Source organism: Podospora pseudocomata, chromosome 4 (genome assembly GCF_035222375.1).
Source record: "Podospora pseudocomata strain CBS 415.72m chromosome 4, whole genome shotgun sequence".
Taxonomy (NCBI): Eukaryota; Fungi; Ascomycota; class Sordariomycetes; order Sordariales; family Podosporaceae; genus Podospora; species Podospora pseudocomata.
The window spans coordinates 3,721,365-3,742,229 of NC_085888.1; the positions used below are offsets into that span (position 1 = coordinate 3,721,365).

Here is a 20,865-nt window from a genome sequence, read left to right on the forward strand (position 1 = left end):
TCTTCCTCGTATGAGTCTTGCGATCGACGCTATCCTCCAACAGTAGTTTTCGAAGCAACTTATTGTGGGAGAGCTTGGCCGTGTCCGTTAACAGCACAATCTTGGTGGTTGATGACAGGCACATTGCCGTTAGAACAGCAGATAAGGGCCTGGTCTTGTTTACCACGGCGCCAGAGGGCGAGAGACGATCTGAGCCGATAAGGACCATATCTACCGCTGTCTTTGGGCCAGACCTGGACAGAGAGGCAATTGAGGCCGAGGTATCGGGTACAGTGTAGTTTTGTGGGGTCTTCCAGAGGATTGAAAAGGCGCTAAGAGAGAAGAGGAGAGGGAGACGCCTTCGAAGAGCGGTCGGGTTTCCAAGACGTTGAGGTCAATGGTGTACTGGGTAGAGATGGAGGATAAAACGGTCAGGATCGAGAGGCCGTCTCTCCCGAAAAAGGACGAGCGAATGTATGACACAAACGAGGTTGTGATATCACCCAAGAGCTGAGTCGTAGAAAGAGAAGGGTGTCGTATGGTAGACAAGACCGCCATTCTCAGATCATGCGCAGAAGTGTTGGAGTCCGCATCAAATTAGGCTTTGATCTCTGATAATCTGGCCAGGAGAACGCTTGTTATGGCTGCTCCCATGCTTGGCCGCCCATTTTTGGAGAGATGCCAGCCGGCGCCTTGGTTGCCAAGTTTGACTAAGGTTGCCAGTCAAGTCCGTGATGCCCCAAACTTGGCTGACCTGCACTGACTTATTGCCCACCCTGGAACTTTCGATTTGAGCCAGCTTAAGATCCAGGCGTTTGCTCTTGGAAGAAGTATAAGAGCCCGTCGTCTGCCTTGCCCTGTCTTGACACTTGCTCTTCATTGAAAACATCACATCAACACGAGAGCTGCAACGCTTATCATGACCAAGTCCTTCGCCCGCCCCCCATGGGTGTTCTGGCAGTTGGGGACATAATCATGGTCCCGTCTGCTCTTGCTGCTATTCGCCTCGATATAAGCCCTCGAAACGTCCAGGTTGCCGAGATCACACCTGGTGCCGACATCAGACGCGACAAGCAAGAAGTTCTGTTCAACGAACCAAACTCAGATTTTGATCTCCCGCTTCGCTGCAAGCCGGCTCAGGGCAAGCTTCTCACACTCACCGACGACGAAAAGTGGGCTGCCTGCTGCCCGCCCGGTTCTCGACTGCTCGGCACGATTAACACAGCGTTTGACTGCTGTGGCGAGGGTCATGACTTGGCAGGAAGCAAAGGTACGGGATGGACATGTTGTCCTTCGGGCTACGAGTATGATGGCACCAAGTGCAAAGACCCAAAGCCTCTCTGTCCCAACGGAATGGAGCTCGTGGACGGGAAGTGTGTCTGTCCGCCCGGGACTACCCAGGCTGCGGATGGAACCAGTAAGCCAAACACGGCCAATGGAGGTGATGGCAATGGGGGAAACCAGGCCGGAAAGCATCCTTCAGGTCCTTGTTCATCAGAAATCTTCTCTGGTACGACCACCACATCACCGTTTCTGTATGACCATACCTAGTTTCCCAGGCCAGCTAACTCGTTGACAGGAAAATGCTACCTCTTCAAGATGGACAACGGCGAGTATCTCGGTTTCAACAAGAAGTGGTACGCTGCGTCTAAGCCTTCCCGCGAGCACCAGATGGGCAAGTTCAAGCTCGCAAGACCAAGGCCTGCCTCGATTCCGAGTCTAGCGAGATCAACCCCGGTGATCCCATTCGCATTCTAGACCTTCACGGTGAACCGAATAGCGGGAAGGACCCCAACCAGTGGCTCAATAACGCACAAAACGGAGGCCACATTGCTCGTACATCCAAGTTTGAGGATGCCGGCGTGTTCACAATCAGCAAATGGACGGAGGGCAAATACTGCATCTCAGGCCTGGAGGCCGGCGTCGGTCCACCTGTCCCAGTGATAGCCCTGCCCTGACGTTCAACACCCTCGATACTGAGAGCTGCTTACCTCTTGAGCTGGTGACGGTGCCTTGCAACATCCGCGACCCCAACAACAACTGTTTATGGTCGGGAAACCAGCAAAAGCCATGTCCCACGGGGTTTTCGTGCCTACCTAACGGACAATCCCCCGGACAGTTTCCAAGTGGTCAAAGTCCTGGTGGTCAAAATCCTGGCAGCCAAAGTCCTGGTGGCCAAAGTCCTGGTAGTCAGTTCCCAGGTGGACAGTTCCCAGGTGGACAGTTTCCCGGTGGGTACTTTCCTAATGGACAGAACCCAGGTGATCGGTTTCCTGGTGGCCAGAACCCAGGTGGTCAGAACCCAAGTGGTCAAAACCCAGGGGGACAGAATCCCGGTGGTCAGTTTCCAAGTGGCCAGATTCCCGATGGTCAGTTTCCTGGTGGCCAGTTTCCAAGTGGCCAGTTTCCCGACGGACAGAACCCTGGTGGACAAAATCCTGGATGCTGCCCTCCTCCGACTGGGACACTTACGCCGGGAGGTGGCGCAACTCCGACCTGCCCGCCTGGACAGCCATGGAAGGATGGGACTTGTGTTATCTCCATCACCGATTGTGCTGACCGGGCTCATCCCGAGTTTGGCGATACGTCGTATAATCCGGCGAACTTCTCCTGTTCCATTGGTCGGGAGCGTCCGTGCCATGGTGAACAAGTTCAAGACTGGAAGCCAGCCAACCTTCCTTGGACTGGCAATCACCGCCAGCCTGGACCCCCTCAGCCTTATGAAACGACGATCAACTTTGACTTTGATGTCATAATGAGCATTGTCGATGTCGAAGCCCAGAGCGAGCACTTTTTGGTCAACCTTGACGGCACGTTTTGGGGCGAGACAGGGGGTGAGCGAGGGTACAAGAATCAGTATATCGGCAACTATAATGACCCAGAGTGGTGTCTTTTGAATGGATATGCAAGAGGATATTTCTTGATTCCGAAGGGTATGTTGTCTTCTTTCCCCTACCTATGCGTCCCACTCTGATAAATTATCTCGACTTATCATTGTTGACACCGTCTGCATCACAGGGCAACACACTTTGACCATTGAATGGCCTCAGGGAACGGGCAAGTACCAAAATGATGGGGGCGGTAACTGATGGTACGACATTGCACGCTACTGGTTCGACAAGCTGTGCGATCCCAGCAGGTGTCTACCTGATTGCGCTGTTGAGGAGGAGAAGGTGGCTCAACAGTTGAGATTGCAGCTGCAGACAGAAGGGAAGTGGCCATTTGTTGCAAGCTCGCAGGGAAAGCAGTGGGGTTACTACGATTAGAAGGTCGTGGCCTGAGGGTCCAAGGTACATTGAAATGAGTTGACGGAAAGGGCTGAGGATAGGATTCACTGCTCGGTTATGACAGATCTAAGGACGACAATACACAAAAACAGTGTCACCCGCATGAACCCCAAGGCAACGCTTCTCCTGATGCTGAGAACCACTGAACGTTCGGCAGAGGCTTTTTCATGATGGTCCTCAGGCAGGCAGGTTTAACCATGGCCACTTTCCATTGTATAATCAGGTATTTGGACCACGGGGCTTGTGATTAGCTAGGTTTGAAACCGCATATATGCTCGAGGACGGCCCAGCAGGTCGAGGGGGATGCAAACGACCAGGACAATAACTCTGCTCAAATTATCCGTTACCCGTACCTGGACATCAATTGAAAAGCGACCAGAAGTAGGCTGCGCGAGACTGCAGCCATTGATAATGAACCTGGGGATGCTGTCGAGGAGACAAAAAAGGAACTTGGGATTGAAGGTGAAGGTGTCATCAGATAAACCTCTTTTGGAACGAAGTCATCCAATTTCTTTCTTGGTTCCATGTGCTGGGCCAGACCCACTGTGGGATTTCATGCAAGCAAATTCCTGGGAAAGCCATTGGCCAGTACTTTGCTGACCGGCCCAACGATCCGGATTGCCAGGCCCACCAGCTGCCCCAGGCCCACCTCCCCGCATTCTAACCCTGTTCATTCCGCGGCCCGCCCGATGGTTTCTCCCAGCTCCATTCCCCTTTCATCCGGACTTTCTCCTGCCCCTGCAACATGCGCCGCTCTTTTCTTGTTTCGTTGACGTGATGAGGTGCCATTGATGGATCGTCGGTTTTCTGTCCATCACCCTCATTGCGTTGGGGGACAGGCAATATCCCCTATAGTACTCAGTCACTCCGTACAGTATATGCACACACTGACAGGTCGCGTGAGGTGGATTGCGTGCATTCAGTGCTCTTTCTTGCTGCTAACCCCATTGGCGAGCTTTCAGCGTTGCATTCCAGGTTCTGCTGTTCCGGGCCTTCTTCTCCCGTCGGCATCCTCTCGCCCAACATCCCGGGCCCAGCTCTGCCAGCCAAAGTCCAGCGGCAGGTGCTCTCGCATTCGTCAAATTGCACAAGGTGAGATGACTTGACCACAGAAGAGGTCTGTGTGGAAGCGTCATGCAAGCAGTTAACACCCACGGCCGTCACGCCAGTCAACCGGGTATCGGTCACCTCGCGGCCTCCATTGCAAGTCCCAATGGCATGGGATTATTGTCTGGAACCGAGCACTTTATACGAAATTGCTCCCCAAAATTGCTTCACCCACACCACACCAGCACCATCAGTCACCAGGTGTTCCCCATCATGCAGGGGGGCAGCCTTCGGTACACCCTGTCCGCTTCGCCGTTTGGGTCGCCCCTCAGGAAGGCTGATACCCATGGAAGTTCCCCAGTTGAGTCCATACCCCACTCATGGTGCAACGACGGACTGTCGACTAGCCCCTGTTGGCATTTTGAAGGATTGCCCCCCTGGCTGGGCCTTGATGGACTCCCCTCTTGATCCGTGCTTGTTAACCGTCCTCAAGGGTCCGCCGAGGAGCGATGGCCCGTCATTGGAAGGGCTACTTGAACACCGGGTATGCACGCACGGGAGTCTGTGGCCTTTTGCTTTCTTCTTGTGTTCTTTTGGGACTTCTGCCGCACCATCTGACGACAACCTCTTTGGACGGCATCCAGCACACAGCAACACTGAGCAAGGTGGCAACATCCCACTGAGGGTCAGGTCGCCATGGCCCAACGACACCGGATTAGAAATGACTCAGCCTCGTCCTTTGAGGTCCCAGTTCATGAGACCCCTCGCTTCCAGAGGGTATACTGGACTCGGGAGCCTCATCTACGCAAACTCTATGGCATGGCCGCGATATTGATGGTGGCCTCGGCAACGACAGGCTACGATGGCATGTTGGTCAATACCTCACAGCAAATAGACCTGTGGAGGTACTTTTTCTTCCCCGAACTGAGGGACAAGCCGAATGGGGATCCTATCCTGGATAGCAAACTGGCCATCTTGGTCAACATGTTCAACATTGGGTCCATTCTGTCCTTCTTCATAACGCCTCACGTGGCCGATACTTATGGTAGGAGATCGGCCATTGTGGCCGGCTGTCTGTTCATGATAGGCGGCGGTCTCTTGACTGCATTTGCCAACGGCTATGGGAGTGTGTTTGGCCCCAACCACAGACATTCTTGGAGTGAGAAAGTGCTAACCTTGGTGCCGTGCAGTGTACATGGGCGGCCGTTTCATGCTTGGCTTTGGCAATTCTCTTTCCCAAATGGCATCGCCGCTCTTGCTCACCGAAATCTGTCACCCGCAACATCGAGGTCCCGTCACGGCCGTGTATAACTGTCTCTGGAATGCTGGGGCGCTGCTTGTATCATGCATCGCGTGGGGCACCGCCAACATCAAAAACGACTGGTCATGGAGGTCCATCACCTTCCTGCAAATCGTGCCGTCATTGATTCAACTTACGGGCATCTGGTGGATTCCCGAATCGCCGCGCTATCTCATCAACAAGGATAGACCTCAGGAGGCGCTACACATCCTGTCCAAGTGGCATGCTGGGGGGGACATAAACAACGCCACCGTTCAGTTTGAGTACCGCGAGATTCGTGAAACTATCCGGATTCAAAAGGAGAACGAACAGTCCACCAGCTACAAGGACTTTTTCCGAACCAAGGGAAACAGATGGCGACTGGCCATCATCGTATCACTGGGTGTTATCTCCCAGTACAGTGGGAACGCTTTATTCAGCAACTACATCGACATGATCTACAGGGGAGCGGGCATCAACGACCAGAACCAGAAGCTGGCCATGTCCACCGGCAAGACCATCCTCGATCTCATCATCACCATCACCGCGGCGCTCAACGTCGACCGATGGGGCAGACGGCCATTATTCTTGGTAGCCATGGTCGGCATGGTCATCTCGTTTCTCTGCTGGACCATTACCGGAATTGTTTACGAGCATAGCAATCCAACCAACCTCACTGCTGGCTATGTGCAGCTCGTCTTCATTTGGGTGTTTGGCATCTTTTACGACATTGGGTTTTCGGGCCTGCTGGTGGCCTATGCTCTCGAGGTGTTGCCTTTCCACCTCCGAGCCAAGGGGATGATGATCATGAACATTACCGTGCAAGCCATCTTGGCGCTGGGGAAGTAAGTTTGATGCCTTGACATCAAACCCGCGAAAACGACTCATGGCTAACGACTCTGACCTCTAGTCAAACAAACAAAATTGCATGGGAAAGGCTACCAAATCACTGGAATCTCATGCTGTTTTATACCATCTGGAACTTTTTTGAGCTCCTGTTTGTGTGGTTCTTCTATGTCGAGACTAAAGGGCCGACCCTGGAAGAAATTGCCAAGATTTTCGACGGAGATGGTGCTATTGCTCACATCGACATGCACCAAGTGCAAAAGGACATCTATCAGAATACTCCAGATGATCACGATGAACTGCCAGGGAGGGCGTTATAATTTTTTCGAGACAGTTTTCTTAGTTCACTCCTTGGATTGGTGCTGCATAGCCGGGCGTTTCAACGGGATCATATTGGCAGGGTTTGGAAAAGGAAAACGGAAAGCATTGGGGCAATGACACAGGGCATTTGGCACACAACTATGATACCACAGATACTGACGAACTCAGTAAAGAAGGTAGTTAAATTGATTTCATTCAACATTTGCCGTCGGGCGTTAACGTACATTATCAGCGAGTGACCCATATCAGCGAGTGACCCACTTTCTACGCGACGCGACATCTTTGCACTTCACAACAACTTTCCTCTACCATCCAAAATGCCCACTACTTCAAACGAAAGCCAGATAATCTTAGCCCTCCAAGCTCTTCAAAATGACGAGAATCTAAGCGAACGAGCTGCAGCTAAAATTTACGGAGTCGACCGTAAAACACTAGGGCGTCGCCGCATCGGCAAGCCTGCACGACGCGATATAACACCTAATTCGAAGAAGCTCACTCAATCAGAAGAGGAGGCTATTGTCCAATACATTATTGAGCTATGTGCGCGAGCTTTTCCACCCAGATTGCGTGGTGTGGAAGATATGGCCAACCAACTGCTACGCGTACGCGATGCGCCCCTGTCGGCAAGCTCTGGGTACATCGATTTGTTAAACGCCAACCAGAGCTCCGTACGCGCGCTTTACGCGTAGATACGACTACCAGAGGGCCAAATGCGAGGATCCAAAAGTCATTAGCGAGTGGTTCGCGCTTATACGGAACACTAAGGCCAAGTACGGTATTGTAGATGACGATATCTACAACTTCGACGAGACTGGGTTTATGATGGGTATTATCTTCGCGGGTATGGTGGTTACGACCTCAGACGGCCTTAGCAAGGCGAAACTGGCCCAGCCTGGCAACCGCGAATGGGCAACGGTAATCCAGGGAGTCAATGCCCTCGGCTGGGCCATCCCTCCTTTCATCATCTTAGCCGCGCAGTACCACCTTGCCAACTGGTATACCGAGTGCAACCTACCGTCCACCTGGCGCATCGCAACTACCGATAATGGCTGGACTACCAATGCGGTAGGCCTAGATTGGATCAAACACTTCGACCATTATACAGCGTCCCGTATAAAGGGCAAATACCGGTTGTTAATCCTCGACGGCCACGAAAGCCACCACTCGACCTGTAACGGTTCCAGGAGTGTATTACAACTATCTGGTGACGACTCTACGAGTACACCGAACTTGAAGAAGAAAAGGAAAAGGGGAATAGAAGGTTTGTCGACATGAGCCTCTGGTATGGCTGAGGGTGTTGGCCAGTGCGCGGTGATAGAAGGTTCTGGAGTAGTGGTCTGTGCGTTCTGGGAATAGCTTCACCAGGGCCGAGGGTTGCCGAGGTCCATGCCAGGCTCAGCCTGTTACAATACCCCCTCCCTCCCAAGGTGCCCGATCAGGGGAGAGATCTTTCCATGCTTCTCCTCAAATATATCCAACGCCTCCGTTTCCTCGAAATTACTTAGGGGCTCCCATGTAGGCTTAGCATAGCCAGACCATTTCACTAGGAGCCTTGTCCTTCCTCTCACCTTCTTTGCCTCCAAGATCTCCTCGACTTGCCACTCCGCTTCTCCTTCTCCATCGTCGTTGCTTCCGATCAGCGCTGGGGCTGAGTGTCGTCCTGTTGTTGTGATGGTAGAGGGTCTTCCGCTGCCCTTTTTAATAGCATAACGTGGAAGACGTTATGAATCCCCGGTGGAGTATCCAACCGACAAGCATGGGAGCCGATCAGCTCAGTGACAGTATACTTAGCGTTTAGCCAATCGAGTTTCGCCGAGGGTCTATCTGTCTTGATATGCTTTAATCGTAGCCATACCTTGTCCCCAACACGGAATTGTTCAGCTATCTGACGAGCTCTATTGGCGTACTCTTCCTGACGTTCTTGAGCTGAGGCCATTGTTGCTTGAGCTACTTCTGTTGCTTCCCGTAGCCGGGCTACAAAAGCTTCTCCCCGAGCAATTGGTGACTTCCCTGTAGTCCTTAGGGGCTCTTTTGCATCGACTAGACCCAGGAGATCAACATCGTAACCGTGGGTCATAAAGAAGGGGCTGATGCCGGTCGAGGTTGCATTGCGGTTATTAATCGCTAGCATGGCCATCGGGAGAAGTGCAGCCCAGTCGTCTTGCCAATAGGTTGTGTAGGAGCGTAAGTATTCTTCAAGGACTTGGTTCATCCGCTCAGTGGCTCCGTCTGTTTCCGGATGATTCGCTGTCGATAGTCGTCGTGTGATCCGAAGTAGGTTGCATATCCTAGCCCACATATGGCTCACGAACTGGGGTCCTCTATCTGAGACGATGGCCCTCGGCAGGCCATGGTGTCGGATCAAGCAGCGGATGAGACGATCTGCTATTGCGTCTGCTGTCGTAGATGCCATAGGTTCGAAGATCACATTCTTGGACAGTCTATCTGTGACTACCATAATCTCGGTTGTTCTGTCAGGGCCCGATGGGGTAATCCGGAAACAAAGTCAATAGAAAGCTCTGACCAGATCCGATCGGGAATGGGGAGGGGCTTCAATAATCCTCTTCGTTTTTCCCGCCATACAGCTGTCCTTCCACAAACGTCACAGTTCCTCAGGAATCTCCTCACATCCTGGCTCAGGCCCGGCCAGGTAAACTTTCGGCTGATAAGGGTCTTCGTCATATCCCTTCCAGGGTGACCAGCCAGCACGGAGTCGTGCGTTTCTTGAATAACCCGGGTGCGAAGCGGTTCAAAGTGAGGTAGCCAGATTCGGTCCCTCCAACACAAGCGTTTTCCTTCGTCGATAGAACATTCCGCAATAGATATTGGTAGCCCCCACTCTGGGGCAGTTGGCGTTCTCCGTCCAAAACCATGCGTCTGATCAGCCAGTAGCGGTTGTTGGCTTCCAATCCTTGGTCCCATAGGCTTTTCAAAGGCTCCTCGGAAAAGGGGTTCTCCGGGGGTCCGATTTATCCGCGGGTCGTCTAACTCCTGATCCTGATCTCCGCCCTTAACGAAGCCAGAGCTTACTCTGGTGGTTGCTCCCTTTCTAACCAAGGCGGCCCGATTGATCTTAAGACTCTTATTCCTCGCGGGCCTAAGTAACTGGAAGCATCTCCCAGTAAGTCGGTCGTCTTGGCTCGATACCGGTAGGTCCTGTTCTCTCCTTGACAAAGCGTCCGGCACCACAGCATCTGTTCCAGGTCGGTACTTGAGCGTGAAGTTATAACGAGCCAATATCTCTGCCCACCGTACCTGCCGCTCGCTCAGCTGTCGTTTCTTCTGGAAGTATTCCAAGTTTTTGTGATCAGTCCAGATCTCGAAGTGAGCTACGCTCCGGAGCTCCGCGTCCCATTGGTCCAGGCACTTAACCACTGCTAACAGTTCTTTGTCATGTATCGGGTAGTTGGACTCAGCGGGATTGTTTTTCTTTGAGAAGAAGGCGACTGGGCGAAGGATCCCATCTTCGTCATACTGCGAGAGGGCGCCACCCACGGCATAGCCCGACGAATCTGTCTCCACTACCGTCCTCCTTTCTGGATCCCACTGGGCCAATACTGGCGCGCTGATCAGAAGTGTCTTAAGTGTCTTGAACGCTTCTTCGCACTGAGGGGTCCAACTGAAAGACACCCCTTTTTGGTCAAAGCCGTCAGCGGTAGAGCTATCTCCGAGAACTTGGGCACAAATGCTCGATAGTAATTTGCAAAACCAATAAAGCTCCGTACTCCTTTGACAGAACGAGGGCGCTGCCACTGCTCCACAGCTTTAATCTTTTCTGGGTCAACGCGAATCCCTCTTCCTGCATCGATAATGAATCCAAGATATTTGACGCTCTTGACTTCAAATTCGCACTTGTCTATATCGACTTGTAGTCCTGCGGTTTGCAACCTTTCCAACACTTTCCGGACTTTCTTCCTATGATCGGATAGGGAGCCGCTAGAGTAAATGAGGACGTCGTCGATGTAAGCCGAACAGAATTCGTCTAGGTACTCTCGTAGTGTATTGTTGATGTACCTCTGGAATGTAGCGGGTGCTCCTGTGAGGCCGAAGGGGGTAACCAGCCATTCGAATAGCCCGTACCTAGTACGAAATGCAGTCTTCCATTCGTCTCCTTCTTTGATCCGAATCTTGTGGAACGCGGCGATGACGTCTAGCTTAGTGAACCATTTAGCTTGGGACAACGACCTCAGCGTTTCGCTGATCAGAGGAAGAGGATATCTATCCTTGCGGGTAATCGCGTTGAGACCCCGGTAATCGACGCAAAACCGTAGGCCTCCCCCTGGTTTCTTCACGAATAAAACAGGCGCTGACGCTGGTGAACTGCTGGCTCGTATAAAATTCTTATCGAGCATCTCGGTAAGGGTTTTCCGCAGAGCAATCAACTCCTCTCGGGACATTCCGTATAACGGTCCCCAGGGGAACTTTCTCTTTGCCGTTTTCATCCTTCTCAAGCGGGATAGCGTGGTCAATTCCAGTCCGGTGTGGAGGTAGGCGGTCTGCTTCGGTACGATCGAAGAGCGGAAGGAAGTCGTGATAGTGCTCTGGCAGTTTCTGGCGGGGATCACTTCTTTTCTTGGGCGCCAATGCCTTCTCAATGTCTGCCAGGCTAGCTGCGAATATTTGCGTCGTTGCTTTCGGATTGGAGCAAGCCTTGGTTCGGCGAGCTCTTCTGATTAGCGCCCCAAAAACACTGGCTGTTTGTTGTGTGAGAGGATACTTCTTTTCCTCCCTTGGTCCTCTTTCCTTAACTCTTAAGCCCGTAGTGCCGATTATCAGTTCGCCTCTGGACGGCGAGATCGTCACATCCTCGAGGTCCATCCAAGGTCGACCCAATATCACTTCGTCGACTTGGCCTGGGATAACGTAAAAGAATACCCTTTTTCTTTTATGGCCGTCGATATCCGTATCCGCATAAGCCACATGCGTAATTGCTCCTTCCACCGTAACATTGACCTGCTCCAGGTTTCGAGGAGTGATGGGGATGCGTGGGAGACGAAGTCGCTTGACGAGAACATCACTGATGGAGGCATAGCAGAGGCATCCACTATCAACGAAAGCCTTAGTGTAATAAATGCTATTGATCCCGAAATTAATGTAAAACGGTTTACCATCCATCTTCTTTTTTCGCAATGCTCCAATCTTTCTTAGCCTCCGAGTGCCCCTGACGACGACTTCTATCAGGGGCTAGTCTTTAACGACTCGTCATCAGTTCGATCGGACGTCGACCCCTCCGTTCCCTCATTCTCTTCTTCCACCTCCGCTCGCAATACCGGTCTAGTCTTTTTAATCCCGGTCTCGTTGTCCTGGCGCGGACGTCTTGCAGGCAAAAGAGGACACTTGCTTATTTTGCACCCTGTTCTCCCGCATCTTAAGCAGCGCCCTTCGCTTCTCCGGCGGTCGATCTCGCTCTGATTAACCCATTTTGCGCGCTTCCCTCCAGCTCCTTGTTAGCTCTGTGGACAGCCTGGCTAATCTTCGTAGGCTCCCAATCCATCTCGTCTACCGTTGCAGTGGTGGTGACTGGTCGGTGCTTCGGTTCTGGTGCTTTAGAATCAGGGGTTGAAGAGCGTGACCTGGTTTTCGGTTTCCGCGTATAAAAGCGCAGCTCGTCGAGATTAGCGCCCAAGTGATGTAGGTTGTTGACGAACTCGGGATAATCCTTAGGTAAGTTCAACTGGCTCGCCAGGGCGGTCCTCATCTCCCTGTTAATGGTCCGTTTGAGGTAGTTGATCTTCACGACGTCGCTCCATTCGGCACCTCCGCTGTCTGCTAGCTCCTTTTCGAACTTTGGAAGAAAGGAAGCGAAACTCTCCTTTTCCCCTTGAGCCATTGATTCCAACCTGCCGAGAGCTCGTTGTTCGATGTTAGGATCGCCGTAACAGGTCGCGAGGTAAACGAGAAAGTGCTCAGGGTTCGAAGTTCCATCTGGGCCACCTCTTTTAAAGAAAGCGGCGGCCATGGCTTGAGGTGTTTCCTCTAAGCGGGCGTATATATATGCGAACTGATCGGTCGGGGAGCCGATCGCCGAACCATCGACTCGGAGCTTACTCCTCATCTCCAATTCCCATGTGCGGAACCTCTTCCTAAGTCCGTTAAAGCGGGGAGGGTCAGGAAGTGTCGGCTTCTTTCTCTTCGAATATTCGTTCGCATCTGGTATCGTTGGCGAATGTACCACCGGTGCAGTGCCTACGCTCGTCGCTGGTGTGAGGGTCGAGACACCCGAAGTAGATCGTTCTCCTGCATAGATGCGATGGTATCCTGAAGGGTTCGGATTTGCGCTTGGTTTGCTTCGTTCGCCTGCTGCCCTTCCTGTCGAAGAGCAGCAATCTGTTCCGCTAACTGACGCATCGTCTGCATCAGCATGGAGGTCTCGGCTTGCGCCGCCATGGTGTCCTCCTGCGTCATTGTCCCTGGCCCTCGTGCCGAGGTCACTACTGTTGAATTCACGCACGTACTCAATGCGCCGAATTCCGCTAGTTGGGTCTGCGCTGAGGCTCTTCCAACTGTTTTCCGCGAGGTGAAAGTTCGGTGTAATGTAACGGTTCCAGGAGTGTATTACAACTATCTGGTGACGACTCTACGAGTACACCGAACTTGAAGAAGAAAAGGAAAAGGGGAATAGAAGGTTTGTCGACATGAGCCTCTGGTATGGCTGAGGGTGTTGGCCAGTGCGCGGTGATAGAAGGTTCTGGAGTAGTGGTCTGTGCGTTCTGGGAATAGCTTCACCAGGGCCGAGGGTTGCCGAGGTCCATGCCAGGCTCAGCCTGTTACACGACCGAATTCGAGCGCTACTGCCAGCAGAATAACATTATCACGCTCTGCATGCCTCCACATTCCTCCCACCTCCTCCAGCCACTCGATGTTGGCTGCTTTGGGCCGCTAAAACAGGCGTACGGCCGCCAGATCGAGGACTTGATGCGCATGCATATCAACCACGTAAGCAAGCTCGAGTTCCTCTGTGCCTTCCGCGAGGCCTTCTTCGCCTCTATAACGGAGAAGAATATACAGGGTGGCTTTGCAGGTGCTGGCCTTATACCATACGATCCAGAGAGGGTGCTTTTAAGCTAGATGTAAAGCTTCGTACGCCAACACCTCCAAACTCACGGCCCGGCACTGCACAACCTTGGGTCTCCCAAACACCACACAACCCTCGAGAAGCCAATTCACAGTCAACGCTTATTAAGACTCGCATTGCCAACCATCAAAATAGCTCTCCGACTTCAATGTTGGCTGCGGTAGACCAGCTTACTAAGGGTACAACAGCTATAATGCACCAGGTGGCTCTCCTTCGTGCAGAGGTCTCGTCGCTCCGTAAGGCCAATGAGGCATTAAGCAAACGCCGGAGAGCTAAAAACACGCGTAAGGCTTGGAGGGTCACTTACTGTACAAGAGGCACAGGATCTACTGGATCAGAAGGCCGTGGATAGGGAGGGAGTGCAAGAAACGCAGCCGGAAAGTAGTAATGCAGGGGGGGCTCGTACGAAGGTTCGGTGCTGTAGTGTGTGCGGCAAGCCTGGCCATAATGCGCGCACTTGCCAGGAGGCTGCAGAAGCATCTGATTCAGCTGTTTCTGATGTAATTATAGTTAATTCCTTATGTTGATGTGGTATAATTGAGGATGGTTTGTTAGGGTGTGGTGGGAGGTGGGTCACTCGCTGATATGGGTCACTCGCTGATAATGTACGTTACGCCCAAGCATCATTTGGATATTTATTAGGCCCCTCACACTCCACCTCGACCGCTTTACTGAAATCTCTAAGAAACCTCCAAGTGGCTTCTCTTTTCCAGCCTTGTTCAACAAATTGGCCAGGCGTTTCTGTCGGAAAGAAGTCGACAATGTCACCAAGACTCTCATCGTGGCTGGCACGGACAAGGGCTCGATCGTTGCAATCCAACTCTTGCAGCTTTTTGACTGTTGCTCGCAACATGTCAACGTTGTGATGCCAGCGTGAACCATGGCTGGCGCACGACGTGTAGAAGCTCGCTCTTTCTCCGTTTGGAAGAAGACGGCTGAGCCGAGGCGATTCCGTGCAAAATGTTTCATCCGAAGTTGAACCTGATGCATAAAATGGGAAGGTGATATTACGTCGGGTAAAGGGAGGTAAGGGGATGGTCTTAGTTCTCCAGGGTGATGGATCGTATTTCCAGCCAACAAAACAAACGAGGTTAGAGTGACTCGCGCAAACGCGCAGATATATCCCACCGTATGGCCGGGGGCATCCAAGAGAACAATGATCTGTCACTAAGGAAGTCGAAGGCGAGGAAGTTTCTAAGCTTGCAGCTTTCTTTTCCAAACTCCGGTTCCGTGATCCGGCGCCCAGCATAGTCGCTATCGCGGATGACACTGGCTGGATCGGCCGGGTAGCCTGGTAGCAATGTCGTTGTGAATCCAGGGCCAACAATGAGTGGAACAGTTGTCAGAAAGGTGGATGGGTCACTGATATATGGTCAAATGATGATGGGACAGAATAATCCCGTAAATGGAGCTCGTGTCGACACCATTTGCCACCAAGATGTCATGCACATCCATTTCAACATGCAGCTACCACACTAACGCAAGCAGGCGACTGACAAAATCAGGGGCAAGATTACGCCAATCTTTTCGTATTCCTAGATCAAATAGGAATGTCTTTTTGAGAGTTGGGTGGTGGATGAGGAACGACCAAATTGGAGCTGCAAGCCCTCTGTGACCCGTTATCGGAGGCCCAAAGAACAGCTCGGCAGGACAGGAATGGATAGTCGCGGTGGTGTTATCGCTGAAATCGAGACCGTTGAAGATGATGGTGGGACATGAAGTTGAGGTGGTGTGGCAGCCATAATCAAGAAGGGAAAGTAAGGTAGATTCTTAGTAATTTTTCACAATGTACCTATACAACGTGAACCTCTGGACTCTAAGTACATAATTTCCGTCATTGTATCATGACGTGGTCTTCATTATCTCATACTTACAGCAACAAAAAAAAAATTGAAAAGAATTGAATGTCAAAAAGCAACGATCCGCCCAGGGGTCGAACCTGGAACCTCCTGATTAATACTTGTATCGTAGTCAGACGCGCTGCCATTACGCCAGCGGACCAATGAGAATTGATATTGTGTTAACTGTAATTTATGATTACATTGGATATGAACAACTTTGTGCAGCATATTTTAGAGAGTAACGAAATTCTTCAATCTCTTGTTATTCATAAACCCCCCAAAAGAAAACCAGCCATCGCAAGTGCTACCTTCAAACTTTTTTCCAGCCTTCTTTTCACATACCTATACCTCAATAGCATCGACGGGTGCTACCATCCGACGCCATGCCGTATACATCCACCTTTCCGTTATCCCATGCTAAGCCGCTAGGTTTCGTAGTAACACTGCCGCCCATATTCTCCCACGAAGCTGTCCACTGGCCATTGGTGGCCTTTTTGCGGTACATGGCACCGTCCCGGCCAGTGTAGTACACTTCCATCTGATTGCCCCAAGCAACAACATCTGGAGCCGTGCCTGGTCGCACATCACCACCCATGTTCATCCAGTTACCCCAATTCCCGGTGCTGTTGGTGTAAGTTCTCATCCACACCGCCCCGTCGGTTCCCCCAACGGCCACAGTCATATTGCCGCTCCAAGCAACGGCGCTGGGTTCACTATCCAACGAGCCCCCGAGGTTTGTCCAGCTTCCCCAAGTATTTCCATTCATCATTTGTGTCGCCCATGCCTGTCCATCTGTCCCTCTCACCACCACTCCCGTGTGGCCTTCACCCCAGCTTACAGACTTTGGCGCACCGGCGAGGGAGCCGCCCATGTTTTGCCAGCTGCCCCATCCGCTATTCTCATCGTACCTAATCCCCCACAGCTGATTGTCACTGGAGCTGGTGTAGACAGACACATGCCTGCCGCCCCAGGAGCATGAGGAAGGATAGTGCTTGCAGTTGCCCCCCATCGGTTGCCATGATCCCCACCCACCGCCACTATAGGGGCGATGCCAGATCTGATAGTCTGTTCCTTTGCAAAACATGTGCATGTATCCACTTCTCCTGCTGCAACAACTTGGAGCAGAGTCGAGGCTTCCACCCAGATCGTCCCACTCTGGAATCCACGGGTTGCTACCGCCGCGATAGTACTTGTGACGGCATTTTCGGTCGCGATGCGTATAAAATACGTCCTGCCGACCGGGGCCCCAGGATGTAACCGCAGGGTGGTACAAGCCAGAGCCAGACATGTTTTCCCACTGGCCAGATGTTGCTCGCTTGGTTTGTTGCTCGGGGTTGATCAAGGGTGAGGCAGGATAGGATACCTGGCGAGGAGAACGGGCTTTGAAAGACGGAGAGGGATTGGTGAAGTACTCGATCGAGTGAACATTGGACCGCTTGGAGAGGAAGTTATCGGGGCGGGGCGTATTCCAATAGTCAATATCTTTTGCTTCCGCGCGGCTGCGGATGAGGAAAGGTGAAGGACGGGTGCGGGGCCTCATAAGATCAGGTGATGGGAGGGAAAAGACGAGAAGGGGAAAGGTGAGCAATATGATGTAATGGATCATGTTTTGCAAGAGGTTGAAATCGATGGTTTTGGAGTCTGCAGTGACTGAAGTGGGTGTTGGTGATGACAGTAACAAGCAAGCTTCCAGAGACAAAAAGGAGACTTTTATAGACAGCAAACTTGCATTGGGCCTTACTATGGAACAGTCCTCGTCCTGAGTCAGTTCATAGCCATACAGATTGCGGCTGGACAGCTACCAATCTTCATTATTGCGACACTTCTCACCTTATCTTGTGTGAATACTGGGTCAGTCTGACCCTGGGAGAGTTCCTACTGGCTATTTTCTCACAGCGTGTTATTCACTTTCGTTCGGAGTTCCCACTGCGAGACATCCAAGTGGTCACAAAGCCATGGATGCTCTTCTCACAATACAAAATACCGACAGGACACCAGGGTTGCACTGCAGCACACTGTACGCGCATAATGAAGTGGTGGCCCATTCATGTGGGCACTTGCTTGTTGCCAAGTCCCAATAAAGGGATCGAGTTGACCGGGTATAAATCTTGCCGATGCCCATTACCATCAGAGAGAGGGGGCAGGCCCGGAAGGTAAGGTAAGGTAGCACCTAACAAGATGAAAGAGGAAACCACCCCGACTTGACATATCAAAGGAAGATAGATCCAGAACGAGTCTCAACCCAGTCGAGATGCAACTGTTTGAAGCGTCCGAGGTCTATGGTTGCATACCTATTTAGGACCGCATGATTAGTTCCAGAGTATCATGGGGTACATAGAGTTTGCTGTTGTTTAGTTCACGGCTATATTAATCTTGGTGACTGTCACGCATTCGAAGATGAAACTCGGCTTACCTCTCTTATCTATATGGGGTTAATCGATACTTCCTGCCATTTTCTCCGCTGCGTATCAACTTTCAACCCAGGTATGGTAACCACTGTAACATACCAGACTCAACTCACCGCCTCTCCAGTTCGCGAAATATGGTATTATTGCTTGTTTTGGTGTCACACCACCGTTCATGTTATTTTTTCCGAGGCATAGCTGATGTCCTCTTCCGCGAGGCTCATGGTGGTGTGTATCAGTGTACCAAGGTATCTGTGTGCCGCTACAATGTCAACGATGGACGGGAAACCTTGACTTGCTTTCCCCCGAAATTGGCCCAGATTGCTCATGGCTGAGCTGCAGGTTGGTATCAAACTGATTAGAGATTGCTAGGGAAATGGAAATAAAACTCCATGCTACATACAGAAAAGCGTAAAATGAAAACGGAAACCCAAAGAAAAACAGAATAACCCCCCTCTTCCCACGTCTAAGACTCTAAGGTATTATGCTCCCACACCTGATGCAACTGCCCACTTTCGTTTTTGGAATCTCGACTCTATCCTCATCAACTTGAACATATTGGACCTAGGAAAAGCAGCTCTTGGCCCAAAGGATAGCTTTAACCTTGAGGGGAATCTTGTTGCTCCTGCCAGAGTTAAGTTCACGGACCTGGATGCCGTGCTTCTCCTTCAAGGGGCCCTCGTTGGAGGATAAAGATTGCCGTCCTGAAGTGTCAACATCATCAGTTCTGTCGCCAGTGTAGATCTGACGGGGACGCCAAATCTTAATGGGTTTGTCTGTCAATTACAATGTTAGGATCTGATTCTGAAAGGTAGACCTAGATTCGGATGTGGAAACATACCCAAGGTCTCTCTCCAGTGTGCGAGACCACCGGGAATTCGCGATAGAGTGATGATGGCCGTGATCATGTCGGTCTCGAAGCCCCTGCGACAAGACGGTTTGTTAGCATTTGTCTCACCACATGGAATGCACGAGCGATGGCACGTACAGAGCAGAGTACAAGAAGCATCCCAACAGATCGGCATTCGCCTTGAGCTTCCTGCTCACAAAGTACTCGTCCTCATTGGCCAGCTTATCGATGGCAAAGGCAACCCTGAGCAGAGGGTTGGCGTCACATTTCTCCCTGTTCTTCTCAATAAGTTCCTCAATGAGGGAAAGGCGGGGGTCGCGGGTGCGGTAGATGCGGTGACCGTAGCCGAACAGACGAGCCTTCTTGGACTTGACCATTTCAATGTAAGCAGGGACAAAACTGGGGTGCTTGATCTTGCCCAGTGCTTCATAAGCAAGATCGATGGCGCCTCCATGAAGGGGACCAAATCCGCACACCAAAGCGGAAATGGCGCAAGAGCCTGGATCGGCAAGAGTGGAGCCAGCATGGAGAAGGCCGGCGGTAGAGTTGGTCATCTCATGGTCTGCGTAGCAGATCCAGAGCTTCTCAAGGCACGCCTGAATCTCGGGATCGGGACCAACACCAGTCTCCTTGTTTGTCTTGCCCATCATCAACAGCAGATTTCCAATGAGGCTGCCATTGGGATCCGGGTTTGTGAAGGTCAGCTTTCGCTTATGACAGTGAATGAGAGCGAGGGTAGTAGCATAGTAGGCGATGGTGCGGATGATGGCCGCATCGGCCTGTTCGAAGTTGTTGTGGAAGCTGGGTTTGTGTGTGTGTCGATTGTTGGCAATCACCTTGTCCCCTGACATGAAGGCACAGAGACCGGCAAGGCACATCGGGTATGTATCGCTGTTGCGTCTGGAGAGCAAGCACGGTGGTCAGTATGGAGCTCACCCGGTCGACCGAGAGCGTTGATGCCACTTACGGGAACGCAGCTATGGTGTCAACGACTGTCTTGGTTGGTACCATGGCAGCAGCGAACTTTCGTCGCACATCCAGCTTTTCGGCTTGTGTAGGAAGCTTTCCCCACATCAAGAGGTAAAGCACATCCTCATAATCATTGTTTTGGAAGAGCTCTTGGATGGGATGGCCACGATATTGGATTTGGCCCCGGTTGCCGTCACTGTCTTGCATTAACACGTGGAGCCAAGTAAAAAGTGAACTGGCACTTACATCAGGGTGATCTCGGATTCCATGCACGCGACATTCTCAAAGCCATTGTCGAGGACGGTGAGCTTCTGCTCAATATCGCTGCCCTTTGGATCTGGGGTGGTGATAGCCATGAGGTCCTTGGCCCGGATGAAGTTATCATGGATGGGGATGAGGTAGGCATTCTCGGTGCGAGAATCCACAATGCGCAGTTGGCCGGTCTCTTTGGAAGGCATCTTGGCGGTTGGTCAACGTTGACTGAGCGTGAACGAGTATTCAAGTCGATGCGGATTGGAGTGTTGGTTGGATGTCGTGGATCAATATCACGGTACAAGTGCTGGCATTTAAGCACTTTTGGAAGTTAGGACGGGGACTGTTGAGGATGTCGAGTCCTTTTCCCAACTTGGATTGCACTGATTCACATTTCCGTCATGTACTTGTCGCTGGGGGTGATGTCGTGTCTCAACAAGTCGTGGGGTCGGCCATCCGGGAAGTTCGGAAGATCCCTTCCACATATAGCAAGTGTTCGAGGAGCGGCAACAATGGAACCGTTGCAGCCGCACAGCGAGCTATCCGTGAGACTTTTGGGATATCGGGCAGTCAAGTGCTGCGCAGGACTTTTTCTTCCATTCCATAGGAGCCGGCGGCAGTACCTTGCGACTAGGAAATGTTCGCTGACCCGGACCTGCAGGTGTGTAGCACGTACCTGGGGCGTGGTGTCCCCACAAAATCCTCAGATTCCCT

At 51.8% G+C, this 20,865-nt stretch overlaps 4 protein-coding genes and 1 non-coding gene across 5 annotated transcripts; 3 read left to right on the forward strand and 2 right to left on the reverse strand.

Annotated features, from left to right (window-relative positions):
* The first annotated feature begins 760 nt into the window (after positions 1-760).
* On the forward strand, positions 761-3,341 carry QC762_404270 (uncharacterized protein). The gene is made up of 7 exons (XM_062889883.1): positions 761-1,489; positions 1,579-1,616; positions 1,707-1,936; positions 2,151-2,165; positions 2,189-2,210; positions 2,271-2,912; positions 2,998-3,341. Exons 3-7 carry the CDS (start codon positions 1,859-1,861, stop codon positions 3,066-3,068), a joined length of 828 nt encoding a protein of 275 aa, XP_062744128.1. The 5' UTR covers positions 761-1,489; positions 1,579-1,616; positions 1,707-1,858; the 3' UTR covers positions 3,069-3,341.
* A 645-nt stretch (positions 3,342-3,986) lies between these two features.
* QC762_404260 (uncharacterized protein) lies at positions 3,987-6,964 on the forward strand. The gene is made up of 3 exons (XM_062889882.1): positions 3,987-5,439; positions 5,504-6,437; positions 6,503-6,964. Exons 1-3 carry the CDS (start codon positions 5,010-5,012, stop codon positions 6,756-6,758), a joined length of 1,620 nt encoding a protein of 539 aa, XP_062744129.1. The 5' UTR covers positions 3,987-5,009; the 3' UTR covers positions 6,759-6,964.
* Positions 6,965-15,752: 8,788 nt separating this feature from the next.
* On the forward strand, positions 15,753-15,835 carry QC762_0073040. The gene has a single exon. It is a non-coding gene; the product is annotated as a tRNA-Arg (tRNA).
* A 189-nt stretch (positions 15,836-16,024) lies between these two features.
* QC762_404240 (uncharacterized protein) lies at positions 16,025-17,487 on the reverse strand (the record flags this gene model as incomplete). Its single annotated transcript, XM_062889881.1, has 2 exons — positions 16,025-17,316; positions 17,478-17,487. The coding sequence occupies 2 exons, from the start codon at positions 17,485-17,487 to the stop codon at positions 16,025-16,027; spliced, it is 1,302 nt and encodes a 433-aa protein (XP_062744130.1).
* Positions 17,488-18,425: 938 nt separating this feature from the next.
* On the reverse strand, positions 18,426-20,357 carry QC762_404230 (uncharacterized protein; the record flags this gene model as incomplete). Its single annotated transcript, XM_062889880.1, has 5 exons — positions 18,426-18,856; positions 18,922-19,004; positions 19,069-19,830; positions 19,898-20,095; positions 20,146-20,357. 5 exons carry the CDS (start codon positions 20,355-20,357, stop codon positions 18,645-18,647), a joined length of 1,467 nt encoding a protein of 488 aa, XP_062744131.1. The 3' UTR covers positions 18,426-18,644.
* Between the last annotated feature and the right edge of the window lie 508 nt (positions 20,358-20,865).